Below are 25164 nucleotides of genomic sequence, written 5' to 3'. Positions count from 1 at the left end.
AGCTTTAAAAGGTTATGGTGAAAAGGCAGTAGAACAGCAATGCTGTCAGAGAGCTGGCCTTAAAGTCCCTACAATGGGTGGAAGAGAGCTGCAGGAAAAGATTTAAAAAATGAAATACATTGAGAGAATATGGACCCAAGCAGTCATGCACGTTGTCATTTTTTTCCATCAGTGCATCAGCAGATCTGAACATGTCGCAGAGTCATGCTGTTAATTAACATATTTAAATCAGGTTGTCATTGCGTAGTGGGGAGCCCCAGTTTAAACCTGCTGCTCGTGATGTCCCTGAGCTCGGGAAGTGGTAATGCCAAGGACCTCCAGCTCAAATGGCACCTCAAGAAAGTCTTCATCTTCCACACCCGAGCACTGATTGTTGACTTCCCTATAGTCCTGCACGTTGCAAAATCATCACTGCTGAAGATTGGAATATGGAGATCTCAGAATCAATTTAATGTTCGTGGCCTTTAGTTTTGTCATGGCTGAATTAAAATCGATTACAGCACAGTGACTGGCTTAAGCCGATTTAAGCTCCTTTCTCTCCGCCCTAAAAGTCCTCAGAAATTAAACTGGCTGGACAAAGCTTGTGACATTTATGTGTCTGCTTCAAGCATACAGCTCCTTTTGGAAAATCGTATTCGATCTTTATGGAGAATGTGTGAGAGAGGCTGAGATTGGCAGTACCTCACTACAATATTGTAATCCATCTCCTGCCTGGCAGCCAGCAAATGGTCCATGGAGTCACATGGGTACTAGTGACAGCTGGGTGCAGCTGATGGCCCTCACCTGGCTGAATGGCCTCCTTCTGTATTGTAACCACTTCTTAAGAGGGATAGTGAGAGGATTGGCAGTCAGTTCAGTAATTGTGGCAAGTGGAGTCAACAATCTTGAAAAGTTTAGCAAATGACTGAAAGGACCCAGTGGTCAGCACTGCTGCTTTACAACATCAGAGTCTCGGGTTCAATTCCAGCCTCAGGCGACTATCTGCATGGAGTTTGCACATTCTCCCTGTGTCTGCATGGGTTTCCTCCGGGTGCTCCCGTTTCTTCCCGCAGTCCAAAGATGTACAGGGTCGGTGGGACGGGTCATGCTAAATTGTCCATACTGTCCAGGGCTGTGTCAACTAGATGGGTTAGCCAGGGGAAATGTGCGGTGATGGGGATAGGGTAGGGATGTGGGTCTGGGTGGGATGCTCTTCGAAGGATCGATGTGAACTCAATGGGCTGAATGGCCTGTTTCTACACTGTAGGGATTCTATGATTCTGTGACACAGTTTGTTGAGTGTGGTACTAAGTCACATGAATTTAGAGGTTTTTATTCTTTCATGGGATCTCAGCATCAACGGCAAGATCAGTATATATTGTCTATGAGAAGATGTTTTGAAGTACTTTCTTCAGCCACTGTAGTACATCAGGTGTAGGTAAGCTAGAGCGCTGTTAGGAAAGGAGCTCAAAGGTTTTAATCTAATAACTGTGAAGGAATAATGATATTGATGTAGTTTCAAGTAAGGATTGTGGGGTAACTTGCAGATATTGGCATTCGTATGTGACTGCTTTTCACTTCCTGGGTGGTAGAGGTTGCATATTTGGAAGGTGCTGTCATGGGAGTTGCTGCTTTGAGTTGCTGCATTGTGTCATGTAGATGGTACAAACTGCTCCCACTTTCTGTTGATGGTGGAGGGAGTGTGGTTTACTTATGGATGGGTGCTGATCAAGCGAACTGCTTTGCCTTGGATGCAGTTTAGCTTCTTCAGTGTGTTGGCGCCATTCTCATCCAGACAAGTGAAGAGTATTCCATCACATTCCTGACAAGTCTTAAGTATGATTCTTGTTCTGTGCTGAATTAGCTGTTTATAGTTGGTGCAGTGATTAGAGGCATAATAACAGCCTCAAGTCAATCAAGGTTTCAAAGTGGAATTTGACCACAAGCCTTGCTTCTCCCTTTCACCCAGTGGCTCCCACTAGGAGATTGTGTGCAGCATGAAAACTGGGCTGCATCTTGTTCTTTCCTGATTATTGATGTACATGTCAGTCCACTCATCGAAACACACCATTGAAGACTGTTCAGGGGAAACTACCACCTTCAGCTTTTTCTTTAGCCAACAATTTATGATTCTTGAGCAGTAAAACAGAAATCAAATGTTTCTCTATTTGAGTTTGGATTTTACTACTGCCCCTTCAATGGTCTCAGGATGGTGTTTCCACTGCCCAGAGAGTTTGGAGCCTGAGTTATAGTCCCAAGGTAAGGAATTGACTATTTAGCACTGTGATAGGAGAAATCTATTCACTTGTTGGAATTCAATCCTCCAGGTGTACTGGACAGTCATTAACAACAATCAAGGCTGTGTTTGATTTTTTGGACACCAAGCAAGTCAGGGGATAGTGTAGAAAATTGGAATTTAATTAAAAGATCAACAATATCATCACTGAGTGGGCGAGTATACTCAACGAGTCATTTGCCTTACCCCGGTCTAATTTCTGATAGACTCAAAGAATCATTAACTATAGAAGGAAGGCTCATTATACTAGTCAGCTCATTGTAGGCAGTATCCCTGTAGATCTGCAATTTTATTTTCTTCAACTGGTGATTTAATTTCCTTTTGAAATCATTGACCATCCTTTCTGCCACCCCATAGACAGAGTTCCAGGCTACGCCCACTCAATGCATAAAAATGTTCTTCCGCACATCTCCCCTGGACCTCTTGCTGAAAACCTGAATCTGCAATCATATTCCTTGTGCTATCAACTAATTAGATCAGTTTTCCCTCACTACTTCACCTGTATATTTACACAGGATCTCCCTTAGCTTCCCTTTGCTCCAAGGAGAACACTCCCAACTCACCCATCCTAACCTTAAGAGGCATACAGGTAATCTTATAGATAAATCCTTCATCACTGCAACTGTATTGTTTAATCTCCTATTCACCCTGTCAGTCACCTTCACATCCTTCTGGAAGTATGATGACAAGAACTGGGCTCAAGACTTTATTTATGGTCTACCCAAACCTTTAAAACATGTTAGCGTATATTTTATCTAATTATGCACTAAATACCTCAGATTTAAAGCTCAAGGTTACGTATGCTTAGCTGACTATTTTCTCTGTATGCATTGTTACCTTTAAAGATCGATGCATATGAACCCCCAGGTCCCTCGTATTTCTTTAGGTTCATACCATTAACTAGATATTTCCAGCTCTGCACTGTCCTCATGATCTGTCCTACCTGCCAATCTCCCTTCCCACCTATCAGCTCCACCTTCCCCTCTGACCTATCACCTCCGTCCCCACCCCCATGCACCTATTGTTGTCTTTGCTACCTTCCCCCACCCTCCTCTCTGACCTATCACCTTCATCCTCACGCCCATTCACCTATTGTACTCTTTGCTACCTTCTCCCCAGCCTCCCCATTTATCTCTCCACCCTGGAGGCTCCCTGCCTCTGTTCCTGATGAAGGGCTTTTGCCCGAAATGTCGATTTTCCTGCTCCTCAGATGCTGCCTGACCTGCTGTGCTTTTCCAGCACCACTCTGACCTTAACTCTGGTTTCCAGCATCTGCAGTCCTCACTTTTTGCCTAGATATTGCCTCTGCCCATCTTTTTTGTCAATGCTTCCTCTCACATTTATCTCAATCAATTTCCTTCCTTTGCTGTGCTTATTTTACTTGCCCATCTTTGTCCTGGTGCAACTGATTGACACTATCTGCATTTTTTGCTACATTTCCAAGTTTGGTACCGTTGGTAAGTGTTGAAGATGCTGTGTATTCCGACATCTAAGTCAATACAGTATACTCCAAAAAAGCTGGTCCATGCATGCACCCTTATCTACCATCCTGCATCTGCAAAACAACCACTTACTATCTGACTTTCTTATTTTCTGACATTAAGACCATTTTTTTTTATCAAATCTGACACTTTGTGATCCTCAGTTTATTTAAAGCAGCCCATTATGTGATAGTTTGTCAAATGTTTTCTTCAAATCTATGCAGTCAACTCCTACTGTGTTCCCTTCTTCCACCTTCTCTGTTACTTCATCAAAAAATTAAGTTGGATTCGTCAAACATCATCTTCCTGTCACAGTTCTGTGCTGACTGTCCTTAATTTACTTAAGCCTTTCCACGTGGTTGTGGATTTTACTATTATGATTTATTTTCTGTAAAACTTTACCCTCTACTTATGTTCAACTGATTGGCATGTAGTTTGTAAGAACAGCTGTAACATTTTCTACTTCATAGTCCACTGTATTTTCGCCCATATGTTGGGAAATGGGAAGATTTGGCAGCCCTCTCCACTATTTCCACCCCAATCCCCTTGACAAACTTGAATACAAGACATCCAGTCTAAACATAGTCAGCCTGTTCAGTACTCATTAAATATTCTTTTATTATGCATAGACCATCTTCCCTATCTGTTTTAAGACTGTTATATATTTGGGCTTTTGCCCGAAATGTCAATTCTGCTCCTCGGATGCTGCCTGACCTGCTGTGTTTTCCAGCACCACCCTCTTGACTGTTGTATGACCCCACCCTGCCTTTCACTACCTGGTTTACTATTGGGACATTTGTATGATAATTGACAGTGTATTACATCAGGATACAAGGGAGGGGCAATGCTCTGGTTATCTGCTCTGCTCTGCTCAGGAATGCTGCAAGTACTTCAGCGTGCCACAACTTAGGACAGTTACACTGGAGAAAGATGTTTTGTTCTTTATTCTTTCCTGTAAAGGCCAGGATTTATTGCCCAACCATAAATGTCTTCGAAGTGAATGCCTTGCTCTCAAGTGTTAAGAGGAAAATAAAGAAATTATTTCTGAAATTTAAAGATTAAGAGGGGATTAAATTAAAGTTTTCAAGATATTAAGAGCATCACATTAAGCAGAATGCCCTTTATTTCTGCTAATTAGGGAGGTTAGGACTAGGGATCAATCATCAAAAAAATAGAGCCAGATCTTTCAGGTGCGAAATTAGAAAACATTTCTTCCTTTAAAGGGTGGCTCTGTTACAAGAAGGATAATATTGAACTGGAGAGAGTTCAGAAAAGATTTACCAGGATGTTGCCTGGAATGGAGAGATAAAAATAGACTGGAGAGATTGGGACTTCTTTCACTGGAGTGTAGAACATTGAGGGCTGACCTTATTGAGGTTTTTAAAATCTTGAGGGGCTTAGAAACGGTGAATAGCTGGTGTCCTTTTCCTGAGGGTGGGGGAGTTCAAAACTAGGGAGCATATTTTTAAGGTGAAAGGAGAAAGATTTAAAAAGAATATGAAGGGCAACATTTTTACACAGCGAGTGGTTCGTGTGTGGAATGAACTGCTCGAGAAAGTGGTGGATATGGGTGCAGTTCCAACATTTGGATAAGTACATGAATGGGAAAGGTTTGGAGAGATAAGGGCCAAAGGCAGGCAGTTTAGGAACATGGTCAGCATGGACTGGTTGGACCGAAGGGTCTGTTTCTGTACTGTATGTTTCTATGAGTCTAAATGGCAGTTAATACGAGATTGTTTGTTAATTTTAAAACCGAAAAGGATTTATTAAGGGATACGTTGCAATTTGGGATTATTATTCATGATTCACCTAATGCAGAGAAAAACATAAAGGACTGCATTGTCTACTCCTGCTCCAGAGTTCCTGTGTATATTTTTGCCTTTGCACTGTGTCCCTGGGAATGGGGTGGAAACTGCCATAAACTAAAGCCATGCAGCACAACTGAGTGAATAGAGGGAAGAAAGATTCACTGAGTGAATATCCAATTTCCAATCTCCTCAGAGTCGCTGCATTCCCTTGTAATCCAAATACATGCCCCAGTTAAATGCCATGCATTTGCGACCGATGCCATGTGGGCAATGCACAAAAACCATTCGGAAAAGCAACGCATTGGACTGATGGATTAGGCTGAGGTTTCCAAGAGCTTCGCGCATGCTTCAGTGACCATTTTCCCAAATGTTTTTACTGTTTCACAAGCTGTTCTTGAAAACTTAATGGAATTTTGTTAGGCATGAAATAGGTTTAATTTACTGTTGTTACTCAGCTTTTTGTTGTGTTTTTGTTGTGTTTTTATTGGAACAGTGATGCATGCTTTTTGAACAATGTTATTTAAATGGAGGCTGTTTATCAGGACTGGCAGGAGGAGGATGGTGAACGACGTTCATACATCTAAATTCCAAAGGATTTAATGTTTCAGTGGGTCAAACATTTGGAAGCTGTGTTAATATTGCTCCAGATAGGCTTGTACACTCTGTCCCTATTTGTCTCAGTCTAGGTATCATAATGAAAGCAATTGTCCTGTAATGCCAGCACATCCTTTTGCTTTTTAAACCTACATAGCCCCCTCTAATTAGTTTAAAACTCTTTCAGAGAGAATAGGTTGATGAGGGTGATGTGATTGAGATGAGTTTTCAGGTGACTTAATAATAGACTTGTTGACACAATTGAAGCAGTGGCGAAAGAAATGGCAGCATTAAAAAACACTACCAGGTAATATAGAGTAATGACAAATAATTGTTTTATGGACTTTTAAGGAAGTTTGCTTTGGGGTTTCTCAGTGATTTATAAAAGGATTAGTCCTTTTCTGGATATGTGTTATATATGCATACACTATTCAGTATTCGTACAGTGTAAAATGTTGTTCACCTTTTCAATGGCATTCTTACGAATGTCTTGATGAGTGCAAACTGGAAATCTTCAACACAATGTATCTTTTTCTGCAGTATTCAAATTCTGTGCTGCCAAATAACTATTCATTAATTTGTATTAAGGAGAGGAGTGATACATAATAATGACTTAGAATTGGATGTATATGGCCTTGTTTCAAAATCTGCGGATGATATAATACTCTGAATATTGTGAACTCTGAGGAAAATAATGATGCAGTTCAAGGATTGAGCAGACAGGGTGAAGGATTAAGCAGACAGCTAGCAAGTGAAATTTAATGTAAATAATTATTCATAGAATCCCTGCAGTGGAAGCAGTTCATTTGGTCCATCGTATCCACACTGCCACTCCAAAGAATATCTCACAGAGGCCCACTACCCTACTCCTGTAACCTGACAAATCCCATGGCTAACTGACACAACCTACATATCCCTGGACTCTATGGACAACTTACCATAGCCAATCTACCTAACCTGCACACCTTTGTGTGGGAGGAAACCGCAGCACCCGGAGTAAATCCGGGCAGACACGGGAGAAATTGCAATCTTCACACACACAGTCGTCTGAGGGTGGAATTGAACCCAGATCCCTGACGCTGTGAGGTAGCAGTGCTAACCATTGAGTCACCGTGCTGCTGAAGTGTGATAAAAGCCAAATACTGGAAACCAAGAGAAAATGCTGCGAAAACTCGGCAGGTCTGGCAGCCTCCATCTGTGGAGAGATTGAACTTTGTCAATGTTATAGGTCAAGAACTTCACTTCAGCAGTATGAAGTAGCCTGGAGGCAGGCCTGAGATCAGACCAAACTTAAGCACCCATTAGCCTCATTTTCACGCTATGTCAGGCCTTCACGCCCTCACCCCTCCATAAGACATAGCAGCAGAAATAGGCCATTTAGCTTGTAGAATATGCTCCACCATTCAATCATGGCTGATAGGTTTCTCTACCCCATTCTCCTGTCTTCTGCCCATAACCCTTGATGTCCTTACCAATCAAGAACTTTTCTATCTGTCTTAAATATACTCAATGACTTGGCCTCCACAGTGAGTTCCACAGATTCACCATCCTCTGGCTGAAGAAATTCCTCCTCCTCTCAGTTCTCGAGGGTCATCCCTTCACTTTGAGGCTGTGCCTCGGGCCCTGGTCTCTCCTAGTGGAAATACCGTTTTAACGTCCACTCTACCCAGGCCTTTCAGTATTCTGTAAGTTCCAATGAGATTCCCTGACATCCAACTAAACTCCATCCAATACAGACCCAGAATCCTCAAGCTCTTCATCCCCAGGGTCATATATAAATCTCCACTGGACCCCCTTCAAAGCCAGCACATTCTTCTTGAGATAAGGGGTGCAAAACTACTCACAACCTTCCAAATGAAGTCTAACCAGAGCCTTATACAGCCTCAGCAGTACATCCCAGCTCTGTATTCTCGCCCTCTTGAAATGAATGTGAACATTGCACGTGCCTTCTTAACTGTCAACTGAACCTGCATGGTAACTTTAAGAGAATCCTGAACTAGAACTCCCAAATCCCTTTGTGCTTCAGATTTCCAAAGCCTTTAGTAAACCAGGTGAATTGGCCATGCTAAATTGCCCGTAGTGTTAGATAAAGGGTTAAATGTAGGGGTATGGGTAGGTTGCGCTTCGGCGGGTCGGTGTGGACTTGTTGGGCCGAAGGGCCTGTTTCCATACTGTAAGTAATCTAATCTAATCTAATCTAATCTAATCTAATCTAATCTAATCTAAAAACAGTTGGCACCTAAATTCTTCTCTCGTCTATTCTTCCTGTAAAAGTACATAACCTCAGACTTTCCTACATTGTATTCCACCTGTCACTTATTTTCCCACTCTCCTGCCCGACCAAGTCCTTCTGCAGTCTCCCTGCTTCTTCAGCACTACCTCTCCCTCCTCCAATGCCTGCAGCTCCTTTGTCCAGATCATTAATATATAACTGAACAGTTGTGGAACCAATGGCAACCCCTTCAGAACCCAATAGTCACTGGTAGCCATCCTAAAAAAAGACCTCCCTAACCTTATTCTCCGCTTTCCGTCAGTCAGCCGAACCTGCCTCGATTCCAGTACCTTGCCCCTTATGTTATATAGCAGCCACCTGTGCGGTACCTCGTCAGAGGCTTTCTGGAAACCCAAATAGATCACATCCACTGCGTTTCCTTTGTCCAACTTGCTTATTCCCTTCTCAAAGATTTCTGCCAGATTTGCCAGGCATGACCTCTCAGTTGTCTGGTACCCACCCTGACAATCCAGTGATTCCTGAAAGACCACACCATTGCCTCTACAATTCCTCCAGCTGTCTCCTTCAGAAGTCTGGGTGTAGTCCAGTTAATGTGGATGATTTATTCACCTTTAGACCTTTCAGCATGACCTCCCCTGCCCACCAACTTCTCCTTCATGATAGCCATTCCATTCACCTCTTGCCCCCGACTCTCTTGGAGTTCTGAAATGTTGCTGATGTCTTGCATTGTGAAAACTGATGCAAAGTAACCATTCAGTTCTTTTGCCATTTCTTTGTCCCCATTACTACTTCTCCAGCCTCATTTTCCAGTAGTCTGGTGTCCACGCTTGCCTCTCTCTTACCTTTTATCAAAATCTCTTACAATATTCTTTAACATTACTAGCGAGCTTACTCTGTCCCCTTATTGCTTTTATAGCTATCCTCTGGCTTCACACGAATCTTCACCACATTTTATGCATTTTCTTTTGCCTTTACGCTGTCCCTGACTTCCCTTCTCAGCCAGGGTTGCCTCATCCTTCCCTTAGTATGTTGCTCCTTCTTTAGGATGAATTTCTGATGTGCCTCTTGAATTACCCCCAGAAACTCCTCCCATTGCTGCTCCGTGATCTTCCCTGCTAGGCTCCCTTTCCAATCAACTCCCGTCAGCTCCTCCCTCGTGTCCTTGTAGTTAGCTTTACTCAATTGTAATACCGTTACATCTAATTCTAGCTTCTCCCTCTCAAGCTGCAGGGTGAATTCTATCATATTCTGGTCACTGCCCACTAGGGTTTCCTTCACCTTAAGCTCCCTAATCAAGTCTACCTCATTGCACATCAAACCCACTGAATCCTCATACCCACTCAATGTTTCCCATGCCACCTCCATGCCTTCATAGCCTGATGCTGTTTCCATGCCTCCTCAAATTCCAGATAACCCCATACAGAATGGACAATTTCACACTTATCCAATTAAATTGCAGGCATTTGCACATTTGTTCAACTTGTCTTAATTACCTTGATGCTTCAGAGATAAGCGACTTCAGTTATATTGATCATTTTTGCTTTGCTTTTCATGGGATTTGGTTCTGCTGATCAGGTCTGCATTTGCTGTTTATCCCCAAATGCATTTGAATAGAGGGGATGGCTGGGCCATTTTAAAATATAATTAAGAATCAACCATATTACTGTGGGTCTGGAAACACATCTAACCTGGTAAGAGTATCAGGTTTACCTCTCGAAAGGATTTTTATGTACCAGATGAGTCTTCACCACAATTGGCAATACTTCTATGGCACCATTACTGAGGTTAGTGTTCTTTTAACATTTTTGTTAATTGAGTTTTAATTTCTCCAGCTGCCCTGGTGTGAATTGATTGGATTATTAGTTTGATAAAATTACCACTGCATCATCATCATCTGTAGTTAGAGAAGGCAAAATTATTTCATCAAAAGTGAAGGTTGAGGGCTGGCGTGATAAAAGTTTTCAAAATTATGTAGGGTGTAAACAAAGTAAACAGGGAGAGGTTCTTTCTGTTGGTGGGAGATTCAGGAACCAGAGAGCTCTGCTTTACATGGTTGGCATAAGATCAAACAGCAGTGTTGGGGGGAAGAATTTCTTTTTGGTGGTATTGGTAACTGAATGCACAGTTTCACAGTGGAATCCATAGTAGATTGGCAGGAGGCTGGCAGAACACAGCAAACCAGGCAGCATCAGAAGGTGGAGAAGTCGATGTTTCGGATATAACCCTTCTGCAGGACTGGCAAAGGATTACACTTGAAATGTCGACTTCTCCACCTCCTGATGTTGCTTGGCTTGCTGTGTTCTTCCAGATTCCTGCTTGTCTACTCTGGAATCCAGCATCTGCAGTTTTTTTTTCCCAACAGTGAAATCCAAGGCAGACATGATCATGACTTTCAAATGAGAATTCGTTATTGCATAATAAAGAAAATATCTGGTGGCCACTGAGGAGATATTGATGGATCAGAGCTAACACAACATTGGGTTTATAGATCTTCAACATGCATGTGATGGCCATATGGCTCCTTGTATACTGCCATTCTATGGTTCAGTAATTATAATAAACAGTGATGTATCTTTGTAATTGTAATATATGTGCAGTGGTATCTTTCAATATTTTGAGAAATTCACTATGATGAACCTATATTCTGGAGTCTAGAATAAAAGGTGACTTCACTGAAAGCTTCTGAGAGTCCTTGCAGGCAAGATGCTGAAAGGCTGTTTCCCCCTGGTGGCAGAACCCAGCACGGGGTCATAGCCACAGCAGAGGGAGACTTTCTTTGCTCAGGTGGTTGTGAATCTTTGAAATTCTCTGATCCAGAGCACTATGGATGTTGATTGGTATACTCAAGCCCCAGATCAATAGATTTCTAAATGGTTTTTAAGGATACGGGGCAGGAAGATGGAGTTCAGAGCATAGATTGACCATGATCTTTTCGAATGGTGGAGCAGGCTGATGCAGCTCGATACCTACTCCTGCTCTGAGATTTTTTTTTTAAATGTGTCATGTTGCTGTAACTCAGCCTGGTGTTTTCTTCACAAAGAATGTGGTTGTGTCCAGTCAGAGTGCAGTTCACTAATATGCGTACGTGTGTGTGTGTGTATACACACACGTACGTGTGGTATGGACGGGTTGGACCGAAGGGTCTGTTGCCATGCTGTACATCTCTATGATTCTATGTGTGTGTACGTGCATATGTACTGAGGAATGCAGTGTGTTCAGTTGTCCTTCTCCTCACCAGCCCAGTATTAACTTGCTTGCCCCCAGTTACCAACAGGGGTTAGCAGACCTGGTGAGCTGACTCATGTGGCATGGTGAGTTTCTTTCTTGGGAAAGGGGAGGGGGGGTTTATTGCCGGTGTGGAGACACTTGATGAAGTGTGGTGCTGGTTAGTGACATCTGGCAAGAAATGGGCTACTCCATTAATCCTTTGCATCTTCTGTTTTGCAGAAATGTATGAGGTTTAACCTTGATGCTCCTGTGTGGGTGTCGAAACAACGGATTCTGTGCACTCTCAACCAGACACTGAAGGATGTTCTGAACTATGGGCTGTTTCAACCAGCGTACAATGGGAGAGTGGGGAAGTTTCTGGATGAGGAACGTCTGCTCCGAGAATATCCGGCACCTTCCGACACCCCTATACCATACCTGGAGGTATTCAATTTAAGTTGTGTTTGTGCATGTGTCATTTGTTTTGACATCACTCCTACAGAGTGCAGGAAATAAAGAAAAAACTTGCATTTATATAGATCCTTTCATGACCTGCGGATGTCCCAAAGCGTTTCTCAGTTTATTAATTGTAAAGTATGGTTATAGGAAATGCTACAACAAGTGTTATGGACTAGGCGGACCACTCAAAACATTCTTAAGCAGGCAACCCAGACCATAACTTTGCAGTTTGTTTCGGTAAGTGTACAGTGAAAATTACCCAGAGTAAGTTAGCTAGGTTGACGACAAGGTTTTAAAACAGACAAGAATATATTCACAAAATTACACAATGAAACACAAAGAACAGAATAAAGAACCCGCACAGAACTCAGGCTATCCAAACTAGACTTAATTATGCTGTTCCAAATATACACAACAGTCCCATTAAGTCAACCCTCTTACACTGTAAAAATTAAACAAAGGCTTACAGGTCAAAGCTAGAAGGGCAGAAGGAGAGGGAGTCTAGCAGCCTGTTTCCACACAGTTCATTGTTGAATGCCCTAACTAATTCTGGACTGAACTGGTCAGCTGGAGAGCTGGCCACGCCCCCTTGACTTTTCCAGGTTACTTCTAAAACATGAGAAAGTGAGGTCTGCAGATGCTGGAGATCAGAGCAGAAAATGTGTTGCTGGAAAAGCGCAGCAGGTCAGGCAGCATCCAGGGAACAGGAGAATCGACGTTTCGGGCATAAACCCTTCTTCAGGAATGAGGAAAGTTTGTCCAGCAGGCTAAGATAAAAGGTAGGGAGGAGGGACCTGGGGGAGGGGCGTCGGAAATGCGATAGGTGGAAAGAGGTCAAGGTGGGGGTGATAGGTCAGACTGGGGTGGGGGCGGAGAGGTCAGGAAGAAGATTGCAGGTTAGGAAGGCGGTGCTGAGTTCGATGGATTTGACTGAGACAAGGTGGGGGGAGGGGAAATGAGGAAACTGGTGAAATCCGAGTTCATCCCTTGTGGTTGGAGGGTTCCTAGGCGGAAGATGAGGCGCTCTTCCTCCAACCGTCGTGTTGTTGTGGTCCTCCATCCCCCATCACGAAGGACTCAAAGCCCTCCGCTTCTTCCTTTCCCGCCGTACCAACCAGTACTCTTCCACTGCATATCCTTGGTGGAGTGGGAGGGGGAGTTGAAGCGTTGAGCCACAGGGTGGTTGGGTTGGTTGGTCCGGGTGTCCCGGAGGTGTTCTCTGAAACGCTCCGCAAGTAGGCGGCCTGTCTCCCCAATATAGAGGAGGCCACATCGGGTGCAGAGGATGCAATAGATGATATGTGTGGAGGTGCAGGTGAATCTGTGGCGGATATGGAAGTTTCCTTTGGGGCCTTGGAGGGATGTGAGTGGGGAGGTGTGGGCGCAAGTCTTGCACCTCCTGCGGTTGCAGGGGAAGGTGCCAGAAGTGGAGGTTGGGTTGGTGGGGGGTGTGGATCTGATGAGGGAGTCACGGAGGGAGTGGTCTTTACGGAATGCTGATAGGGGAGGGGAGGGAAATATATCCTTGGTGGTGGGGTCCGTTTGGAGGTGGTGGAAATGACGGCGGATGATGCGCTGTACATGGAGATTGGTGGGGTGGTAGGTGAGGACCAGTGGGGTTCTGTCCTGGTGGCGGTTGGAGGGGCGGGGCTCAAGGGCGGAGGAGCGGAAAGTGGAAGAGATGCGGTGGAGGGCATCGTCGACCACGTCGGGGGGGAAATTGCGGTCCTTGAAGAAGGAGGCCATCTGGGTTGTACGTTTTTGGAACTGGTCCTCCTGGGAGCAGATGCGGCGGAGACAAAGGAATTGGGAGAATGGGATGGCGTTTTTACAGGGGGTAAGAATTGTTACTCCGAAGGCGGCGGAAGAATTGTTCGATGTCGCGCCGCGTTGTGAACTCATTAATCCGAGAGCGTAGGGGAATGAAGGTGCCGCATGTGTCCCCGCCCCCACGCCGATCTCCACGCCTAACCCCGCCCCCTGCCAAGTTCCGTCACCACGCCTAACCCCGCCCCCATGACGATCTCCGTCACCACGCCAAGCCCCGCCCCTTCGCCGATCTCTGACTGCATACCTAACCCCGCCCCCACACCTATATCCGTCACCACGTCTAACCCCGCCCCTTCGCCGATCGCCATCACCACGCCCAACTCTGCCCCCATGCCGTTCTCCGTCCCAGCCCCCAGGCCTAACCCGGCCCCCACACATCAGCTCCAGCCCCACACCAGGTCCTAGCTCCCAGCCCTGCTGTGTTTTCACCATCCCTCCAGACCTCCCCCTCAGCAGAGGCCTCACCTTCATTCCCCTAAGCTCTCGGATTAATGAGTTCAACACACGGCGTGACATCGAACAATTCTTCCGCCGCCTTCGCCTCCGTGCCTACTTCTTCAACCAAGACTCTCGCCCACCCTCTGACGACCCCTTCTCCCGCCTCCAACACACCCCATCCACCTGGACACCCCGTGCTGGCCTCCTACCTGCCCTCGATCTCTTCATAGCCAACTGCTGCCGCGATATTAACCACCACCTGAACTCCCCCACCCCTCTCACCCACTCCAACCTCTCACCCTCGGAACGTGCAGCCCTCCACTCCCTCCGTTCCAACCCCAACCTCACTATCACCCCAGCAGACAAGGGAGGCGCGGTAGTAGTTTGGCGCACCGACCTTTACACCGCTGAGGCCAAACACCAGCTCGCAGATACCTCCTCCTACTGCCCCCTTGACCATGACCCCACCTCCCACCACCAAACCATCATCTCCCAGACCGTCCATAACCTCATCACCTCGGGGGATCTCCCATCCACCGCCTCCAACCTCATAGTCCCACAACCCCGCACCTCCCGCTTCTACCTCCTGCCCAAAATCCACAAACCTGACTGCCCCGGCCGACCCATTGTCTCAGCCTGCTCCTGCCCCACCGAACTCATCTCTGCATACCTCGCCACGGTCCTATCCCCCTTAGTCCAAGAACTCCCCATCTACGTTCGGGACACCACCCATGCCCTCCACCTCCTCCATGATTTTCGCTTCCCCGGTCCCCAACGCCTTATTTTCACCATGGACATCCAGTCCCTGTACACCTCCATCCCCCATCACGAAGGACTCAAAGCCCTCCGCTTCTTCCTTTCCCGCCGTACCAACCAGTACCATTCCACTGACACCCTCCTTCGACTGACTGAACTGGTCCTCACCCTGAACAACTTCTCTTTCCAATCCTCCCACTTCCTCCAAACGAAAGGAGTAGCCATGGGCACCCGCATGGGCCCCAGCTATGCCTGCCTCTTTGTAGGATATGTGGAACAGTCCATCTTCCGCAACTACACTGGCCCCACCCCCCACCTTTTCCTCCGCTACATCGATGACTGTATCGGCGGCGCCTCGTGCTCCAACGAGGAGGTTGAACAGTACATCCACTTCACCAACACCTTCCACCCCGACCTCAAATTCACCTGGACAGTCTCAGATTCCTCCCTCCCCTTCCTCGACCTTTCTATTTCTATCTCAGGCGATCGAATCAACACGGACATCTACTACAAACCGACCAATTTCCACAGCTACCTGGACTACACCTCCTCCCACCCTGCCCCCTGTAAAAACGCCATCCCATTCTCCCAATTCCTTTGTCTCCGCCGCATCTGCTCCCAGGAGGACCAGTTCCAAAAACGTACCACCCAGATGGCCTCCTTCTTCAAGGACCGCAATTTCCCCCCCGACGTGGTCGACGATGCCCTCCATCGCATCTCTTCCACTTCCCGCTCCTCCGCCCTTGAGCCCCGCATGTCCAACCGCCACCAGGACAGAACCCCACTGGTCCTCACCTACCACCCCACCAATCTCCATGTACAGCGCATCATCCGCCGTCATTTCCGCTACCTCCAAACGGACCCCACCACGAAGGATATATTTCCCTCCCCTCCCCTATCAGCATTCCGTAAAGACCACTCCCTCCGTGACTCCCTCGTCAGATCCACACCCCCCACCAACCCAACCTCCACTCCCGGCACCTTCCTCTGCAACCGCTGGAGGTGCAAGACTTGCGCCCACACCTCCCCCCTCACCTCCCTCCAAGGCCCCAAAGGAAACTTCCATATCCGCCACAGATTCACCTGCACCTCCACACACATCATCTATTGCATCCTCTGCACCCGATGTGGCCTCCTCTATATTGGGGAGACAGGCCACCTACTTGCGGAGCTTTTCAGAGAACACCTCTGGGACACCCTGACCAACCAATCTAACCACCCTGTGGCTCAACACTTCAACTCCCCCTCCCACTCCACCAAGGATATGCAGTTCTTTGGATTCCTCCATCGCCAGACCACAACAACACGACGGTTGGAGGAAGAGCGCCTCATCTTCCGCCTAGGAACCCTCCAACCACAAGGGATGAACTCGGATTTCACCAGTTTCCTCATTTCCCCTTCCCCCCACCTTGTCTCAGTCAAATCCATCGAACTCAGCACCGCCTTCCTAACCTGCAATCTTCTTCCTGACTTCTCCGACCCCACCCCAGTCTGACCTATCACCCTCACCTTGACCTCTTTCCACCTATCGCATTTCCGACGCCCCACCCCCAGGTCCCTCCTCCCTACCTTTTATCTTAGCCTGCTGGACAAACTTTCCTCATTCCTGAAGAAGGGTTTATGCCCGAAACGTCGATTCTCCTGTTCCCTGGATGCTGCCTGACCTGCTGCGCTTTTCCAGCAACACATTTTCAGCTACTTCTAAAACGTGACCACTTTGGCTTGAAGTCTCATCTGTTTACATATGAACAAAAGGCTTCTCAAAATGCCATTTCATCTCTGCACCAAACTAGTCTAATCAGAGCCAGGAGCTATTTATGACCCCGCTGAAAAACATCAAGGACACAGTACACTTGAGAAAAGGAACAGCTTTTAGGAAAAAGGACGAGCTTTTTATTAGATTCCCTACAGTGTGGAAACAGGCCCTTCGGCCCAACAAGTCCACACTGACCCTCCGAAGAGTAACCCACCCAGACCCATTTCCCTCTAACTAATGTACCTAACACTACAGGCAATTTAGCATGGCCGATTCACCTGACCTGCACATCTTTGGACTGTGGGAGGCAACCGGAGCACATGGAGGAAACCCACGCAGACACAGAGAGAATGTGCAAACTCCACACAGACAGTTGCCCGAGGCTGGAATCGAACACAATTTTATGCACAGCAAACAGATATCAATGTCATAGAGGAGTAGATAATGTGTTTTAGTGCAGTTAGATGTAAGAGAAATATTGATAAGAACATCAGGCGCAACTCCCCTGCTGTCTTTCCATTAGTACCAGGGGCATTGATATATCTATCTTTAAAAAGGATGACAAAGCCTTAGCTTAACATTTGATACAAAAAGCAGCAGAAAGTCATGGCAGATAGTGTTCACAAGTCTTCGGAGCGGGATTTAAACCCATGATCTTCAGAACTGAAAGCACTTGAACATAGGCTGACCAAGAATACTTGCAAATGACCGAAACCTGTACACATGCTGCTCTCTGTTAATTAGGACCCCACTTTTTTCACAATATAGGAGTCTTTGAGATGCTTATGGAATGAGAGTAGATAGTACTTACAGTATGGAGAAAGTGTAATTTATTCTAAATGCTTATTTTGGGTTTTCCAAGCCTTAGATCTACTATAGAATCACAGAAACAAACCCTTCTGTCTAACTTGTCCGTGCCAACCAGGTGTCCTATGAAAAGAGTCTGGGTAGACTCAATCAGGCAAGAGCTGGGATCACACTCTGCTAAAATATACTGCTACTTATGCTAGCCTGATTTTCCTGTTCTAGGCCCATAGCCTTGAATGTTATGACACATCAAGTGCTCAGCCAAGTATTTTTTAAAGGTTGTGAGGTTACCCTCCCAGACAGTGCCTTCCAAATTCATACTGCACACTGGGTGAAACAAATGTTTTCCTCAAATCCCCTGTAAACTTTCTGCCTTTCACTTTCTAAGTGTGCCCCCTTGGTCTTGACTCTGACTAAAGGGAACAACCACTTTCTATCCATCTTGATCGTGCCCATTATAACCTGATACACCAAGATCAGGTCCTCCCCAGGATATTTAAGGTATCATTAGCAAACAGAATGCAGCACCCACTCAGACACATTTCTGGGTGTGTCTTAAAAGGAAGCAAGAGCAGTGAAAAGGCTGAGATGTTCAGGGAGATCATTCGAGAGCTTAGGACCTTAGCAGCTGGAGGCTGCCAGTGGAGGAGCAATTAACATCAGGGATACGCTAAAGTGCTCAAAAAGATGGAGTGGGAGGAATGTGGGTATTGTGGAGGGCTGCAGAGATTACAGAGATTACAGAAAAATTAAAGGACAAGGTTATGGAGGGATTAAGAATTGGAATAAAAGTTTTAAAATTCTGAATAAAAGCCAAAAGAACTATGGATGCTGAAAATCAGAAACAGAAACAGAAATTGCTGGAAAGGCTCAGCAGGTCTGGCAGCATCTGTGGAGAGAAATCAGAGTTAGCATTTGGGGTCAAGTGACCCTTCCTCAGAAGGGTCAGAACTGAGAAGGGTCACTCATCCCAAAATGTCAATTCTCATTTATCTCCACAGATGCTCCCAGACCTGCTGAGCTTTTCCAGCAATTCCTGTTTTTGTTCCTGATTTTAAAATTCGGATTTTGCAAGCCAGAAGGTAATTTTAAAAACGTGAAGTCGCCATAGTGCCAGAGGGCCATAGGTGTTGGGTGAAAGGAACTTGGTGTGGGTCAGGACATTGGAAGCAAAGTTTCAGATGAGCTCAGATTTCAGTAGACTAGAAGCTGGGAAGTTGAACAGGTTTGCAGATGAGCTGAGGTGGTGATGATGGCTGTCAGGCCTGTACGTGCTGTAGTAAGAAACATTCTTAGCAATGGCACAAGTGCATGATCAGAAACTCATGTAATAGGCTAGTCACACACAAAGGTAGGGTTACAAATAATTTCATTCAGCTACAGATAATAAGCTCTATTCCCTTGATGTTTTTAATATTCAATCCAGGTTTCCACCTAAGAATTCACACTTTCTCCGTCCTGTCATCATCTTAACCCCTATCCTGCAACACCTATTCCTCCTTCAAGTGCTCAACCATTTGATCTTCCTTCTTCCCCATTCCAAAATCACACTTTGCTTTACACTCCTTTGCTCTCCCTGCCCAGCATTCCAAGGATATTATCCGACCTGGACTCCACCAAAAAGAGGATCCACTTTTCTTTTTTATCAACACTGGTTTTAAGCCCAGGTCCCAGATTGTGAAAAGTCATGTCTGATAATGTGATCCCAGCTCTTGCCTGATTGAGTCAACCCAGACTTTTCATTGTGGGTGAGCAGGGGGTTGAGGAGGCCATCTGCTGAAGTGAGAGCTGAGTGGGCACATGTCATGGTGAGCAATTTAGAAAGCCCACCTCTAATTGTTGGGATATTGGCAAAGTTCTGTACCTGAGTATTAGATACTCTGGCTCACATAATACATTCTTTATTTCCTATCTCCTCCCACTACGCCCATTCCTTTGAGCCTTCCATACCCTCTGTACCTGATATCCACATGGTAGCTCCATACTCCCTTGTCAACTCATCTTGTATCTGCTGCACACAAATTCATGAGTCCAATAATAACATTGGGAAGTCTTTGAGATGGTCACAAAGCTGTCAAAATAAACAAACAGCCATTCAAAGTCCACCTGACAAGGACTTAAGTTCTATTCTGTGGATACAAAACTGCATATAAATAAAGGGTTCCCCAGTTGTCTTGGTAGCTACAGTAACACAGTGTAATCCATTACTGACGTTTGGCACTCATCTTCGGATTCAAAATGTATTTTGTTGCATGGGCGGCACGGTGGCACAGTGGTTAGCACTGCTGCCTCGCAGCGCCAGAGACCCGGGTTCAATTCCCGACTCAGGCGACTGACTGTGTGGAGTTTGCACGTTCTCCCCGTGTCTGCGTGGGTTTCCTCCGGGTGCTCCGGTTTCCTCCCACAGTCCAAAGATGTGCAGGTCAGGTGAATTGGCCATGCTAAATTGCCCGTAGTGTTAGGTAAGGGGTAAATGTAGGGGTATGGGTGGGTTACGCTTCGGCGGGTCGGTGTGGACTTGTTGGGCCGAAGGGCCTGTTTCCACACTGTAAAGTAATCTAATCTAATCTAAATCTAATCTAATCTAATCTAAACTAATCTAATCTAAAAAAGTGTGTCAATAAAACATTCAGAGCTAGATATGTTAAAGCCTCTGAAATAGTGGAATTCATAGCCTTCTGATACAGTGCTTCACAGAATGAACAGGTACTTGACCTGTCAATTAAAGAATGGAGCTGACTGTTGCACTGCTTCAAAGGCTAAACAGATAGCTGAGTTTAAAGTCAATGAAAGGATGAAAACATAGGTTGCAGTGGAATCTGAATCTCTGATGTGTTCAATACTGAAGAGCATGTTTTCCATCTGATAAATTAATGCTTCTGAAGCCTTTCTTGTTTTCACAATGCTGGCCAATTTAATGGTGCTGTGCCTTTTCTGAACAAAGTCCAATCATCAATTAGTATGTTAGCGAGTTTTGAGAGGATTTGTAGATCAGGTTGAGGTTCTGGATGTAGGTTTGTTTGCTAAGCTGGAAGGTTCATTTTCAGACATTTCGTCACCGTACGCGGTAACATCTTCAGTGAGCCTCCGGATGAAGCACTACTGATGCTTCCTGCTTTCTATTTGTATGTTTGTGTTCTTTAAGTTGGTGATATCAATTTCTGTGGTGATGTCATTTCCTGTTCTTTTTCTCAGGGGGTGGTAAATGGGGTCCAAGTCAATGTGTTTGTTGATAGAACATTCCAACTAGAACTCTATCAACAACACATTGACTTGGACCCCATTTAGCACACCCTGAGAAAAAGACCAGGAAATGACATCACCACAGGAAATTATATCACCATACAAAATGACATTATCACAGGAAATGACATCACCAACCCAAAGAAACCTAAACGTACAAATACAAAGCGGGAAGCATCAGCAGTGCTTCGTCCGGAGGCTCACTGAAGATATACCTAGTATGGTGACGAAACGTCTGAAAATGAACCTTCCAGATCAGCGAGCAAATCCATATCCAGAGCATGTTAGAAATGCACTTAGCATGCTGAATTAATCTTAATGACACATGACATTCGCAACAGTTTTTAAGCATTCTGGTCTAAAGGTTTCAGATTCTGGAAAGGCTTTCTATGGTTTATGGCACCTCTGAGCTGGCATAAATCATGTCAACCTCAAAGGTCTTCAGAAGCTGGCCTGATTCAGTGGAAATTACGGGGATCTGAATTCACCATCCTGTAATAAAATGTGGCTAGCAGCAGTATTGCTGAGTGTGGGTTCATAGCCTGTATACTTATCCTGTGCCTTTAAAAATGCCACATAGCAGAAATGAATGTTGGAATCGCAGGCCTGGTTCTGCCTGTCTCTCCTCCTCCCGATGGCAGCAGGATACCCCCATATCTCAAAACTGAACAAACTGTTGAGCCTGCTGCCTTTGCTTACCCCCTGTTAAAGAAAAAGTGTTCTCTCTGCTGTCCTAACAGTCAGCATGGAATGATGGGTATTGGGTTTTAGTTAGTTTCAATGGGAAGTGTCCGTATTATCTCTGCACCAACAATTATTAACTCTGTCTCAATTACTTTGTGGCAGTGCATTTATTAAATATTGTATCATGAGATGTCACTTATCTCAGCAGGAAACAGCACATGACAAAGCCAAACCAGCAAGGTGTGCAATTAAAACCCTCCTTTAACTCTTGTCTTAATCTTCTACAGAGATGAGATAATAACTATTTCAGCACTTCACTTTTGGTACCCAGGCCTTTATTAAAAATTATTAAATTAGACACATTATTCTGGATATTTGTACAATTATTCAAAACCCTCACTGCAAAGTGCAATTTAAGTAAAAAGGAAAAATACATAAGGTCCAAGGTAGTTTTCACCCCAGCCCCTCTTCCTACTTTCTCACCATGGCCCACAACACCAGTCATTTATTGCTTAGTAGTCACATACTTTATATCCCCAATATTCCTCGGTCTTACCCACTCATTTTTCGGTGTGTCCTTCAGTTTACAGAGATATTACTCTGGGTCAGAAACTATCTGTGAGTGGTCCTCTGAGCTGCTGTTATCGGTCTTTGGATTGTCGTTCTTCAGTCATGTTAAGTTTTGATGATTTCGCTTAAAGCTCACAATCCAGCTAACTCTATTTGTTAATTTCTCTCAGTATTTTACAGCTTTGGAGTGTGTTGATCTTTGGTTAGAAACATTGAAAACCTATCTGTTCCTTCAATGGTATCTACCATGTATTGTCCGTTCCCTTGTTGAGTTTGCTGCTCCCAAACATTTCATTTCAGATTTCTATGGGTTTTCTCCATTTGCCGATCTGCCCACCTGACTAGTCCACTGGTCCCTGCCAGTTTGCTTCCTCACTGTTAACACATTACCAATTTTTGTATTCCTTTTAATCTACATTTAAGTCGATATCATTTACATATTCAACAAAAATAACAAGGGACCCAGTACATTTCTGCCAGAAATTGCTTTCCAGTTACAAAAATGCCCTTCGACCATTAAACTTTGCTTCTTACCGAAAAGTCAATTTTGTACCCAATTTGCCTCTTTCTCTTGGGTGATATACATCGTCGTTTTGAATGGTCTGCCATGTCAACCAGCCAAGACGTTGCTAAAGATCCATGTGGACTACATCAACTGGGCTGCCCTTATTGAATTTATTGAGGAAACAACATGGAGGAGTTAATCCGTTCACTTTAGTGTAACTTCCTGTTGACAAATCCATGTTGACAGTTATTGATTAATCCATGCTTTCTACCTGACTATTTATATTGCCCTTCAGATTGTTTTCCAATGTTTGTCTCACCTTGGAGATTGGGGTGACTGGTTTATAATATCCCTTCCCCTCTTTTTAGACAGTCCAACTTCAACAGTCCTTCAACACCATCTCTGCAGCCGGACAGCATTGGAAAATAACTATCAGAACCACTGTTTTTTCTTTCTTACTTTTCGTCGGTGTCTGCTACTGGCGATGTAATTCATTCTAAAGATGCTAAGTCACTTGAAAAATTCTCTCTCGCTACATTTATCCGATCGAGTCTTGCACTGTTCCTCATAACGACAATAAGCTGAGTTTTTGGGCTAGCTGAAGTCAGGAACAGAAGCTGAAGTAGGGTGCCGAGGAAGGTTATGGGAATACAATGCTGGCTGTTGTACCAGCCTCAGGGAGCCATTCCTGGCAAGGACCATCTAGGGGAGGAAATTGAAATGTGTGGGAAAGCTGCCTGGCCTCGTGAGGCAGGCAGGATCATTAGGAACTTCATTGGAGTTAAATTTAGAAGGAATTTTCCCATCTGTTCCAGTTTCTTGATGTGACAGAAGGCAGATCAATTGCTTGAAGGGTGAGACACATTGGAGTGTCGTGGTTCTGGCACTCCACCCCAGCCTACCCCAGCCCTCCCCAGCCCTCCCCAGCTCTCCCCAGCCCCATGTGGATCAGAGTGGACTTGAACCTGCAACTTTCTGACTCAGAGGCAAAAGGGCCAACAACTGAGCATTGGCTGGCATACTGCACCTCTGAAATTAGCACACACAAGGAGGGTGCTATCTTACTGAAATCCTATCTGATGGTGAGAAGGTATCTCTGGGAAATGCTCCAAACTATTTTGTGCAAGGGATAGAAAAACAAAGATCACTTACACTCTTCAATCACCCTGATAATGAGTTCCATCATGTTGTAAGTACAAGTTGACCCTTCTCCTTTCATTTGGCACTCCTCCATATGATTTAAATGTCTTGAAAAGTACCTTGAACTTCTGGGCTGTTAGGGAGTTTGAATGGTGAGAATCAAATATGCATCTGGTAACCATAGGAACTGACAACATTGAAGGAGGCTCTTCAGAGGCAGCGCCAGCTCTTTGATTGAGCAAAGCAAAGCCAATTCTACTGTCCACAGCTGACATTCACTTCTGGCACGCATATCCAATCAGGGAACCATCCAAAGAATTGACACAGTCACAAAATTGGTGCTTTGCCATTTGCACATTAAAGAAAATCTGAGACTTCCTTCCTATCATTAAAATTGTTAAGGGAAAGTCCAGCTAAGGACAGCTTGGTTTGCAGTGATGCACTCTGTGGCTGATTAGCTTTCAAACATTTATACCATCGGCTCAGAAATGAAGAATGGCCAACACTGTTCTAGACTTCCTGTCAAACTGTGCCTTCATTAAAACAGGAAATATTTTCCTTGGAGCATTGGACGCTGAGGGGGTGACCATATAGTTTATAAAATCATGAGGGGCATGGATTGGGTGAATAGCCAAGGTCTTTTGCCTAAGGGAGGGGAGTCCAAAACTAGAGGGCATAGGTTTAAGGTGAGAAAGAACCTAAGGGGCAACTCACGCAGAGGGTGGTGCATGTATGGAATGAGCTGCCAGAGGATGTGGTGGAGGCTGGTACCCAAGGCATCTCATTGGGTATAGGGATGTAGGCCAAACGCTAACAAATGGGACTAGATTAGGTTAGGATATCTGTTTGGCATGGACAAGTTGGACCGAAGTGTCTGTTTCTGTGCTGTACAGCTCTATAGGTCTGTGACTCTAACAGGGCAAACAACTTTGATAGTACAGCATGCAAAGTACAGCATGCTATATTCAATTTAGAGGGACGTTGCTCGCTCAATGTGGAATTTAATTCGATGTGAACAGAGGGATTAATCCTTTCTGTGGAATTGATTTCAAATCAAGAACAAAGGTCAAAAGCATAAAGACTCTTAGGTACCATATCAGTGCAGACCACAGCAATCTCAGAATAACAATTAATGTGTTTCTGATTGTTTGTAGTTGGGGCCTTGAGGTCACTCCATATTAACTCCTACACCTTGTCAGATATAATCCTATTATGTAAATTGTTATTAGGCATGGTTCTGTTTCCCACTCAGTGTGTTTGATTTGTCAGTCCACTCCTCTTGCCTTAATATTGGCACAGAACAACGGTTCAATCCCACTTCATCGTATCTGCCTTTTTCATAATTTTATTATAATTTACATGGAACTGCTATTAGTTT

At 44.9% G+C, this 25164-nt stretch overlaps 1 protein-coding gene across 3 annotated transcripts in view; it reads left to right on the top strand.

Annotated features, from left to right (window-relative positions):
- Positions 1-25164, top strand: part of shank3a (SH3 and multiple ankyrin repeat domains 3a) — a 1012090-nt gene that overhangs the window by 291008 nt on the left and 695918 nt on the right. For all 3 annotated transcript variants that reach the window (XM_087999457.1, XM_043713934.2, XM_087999456.1), the window contains one exon: positions 11839-12042. In XM_087999457.1, the coding sequence (XP_087855583.1) occupies positions 11839-12042 (204 nt within the window). The remainder of the gene's footprint in view (positions 1-11838; positions 12043-25164) is intronic.

This window comes from Chiloscyllium plagiosum, unplaced genomic scaffold (genome assembly GCF_037043375.1).
Source record: "Chiloscyllium plagiosum isolate Xiang-an unplaced genomic scaffold, Cpla_swu_hap1 HiC_scaffold_23, whole genome shotgun sequence".
In the NCBI taxonomy this organism is placed as follows: domain Eukaryota; kingdom Metazoa; phylum Chordata; class Chondrichthyes; order Orectolobiformes; family Hemiscylliidae; genus Chiloscyllium; species Chiloscyllium plagiosum.
The sequence above is the reverse complement of the archived record's forward strand: the minus strand, read 5'-3'. Positions and strand labels throughout refer to the sequence as shown.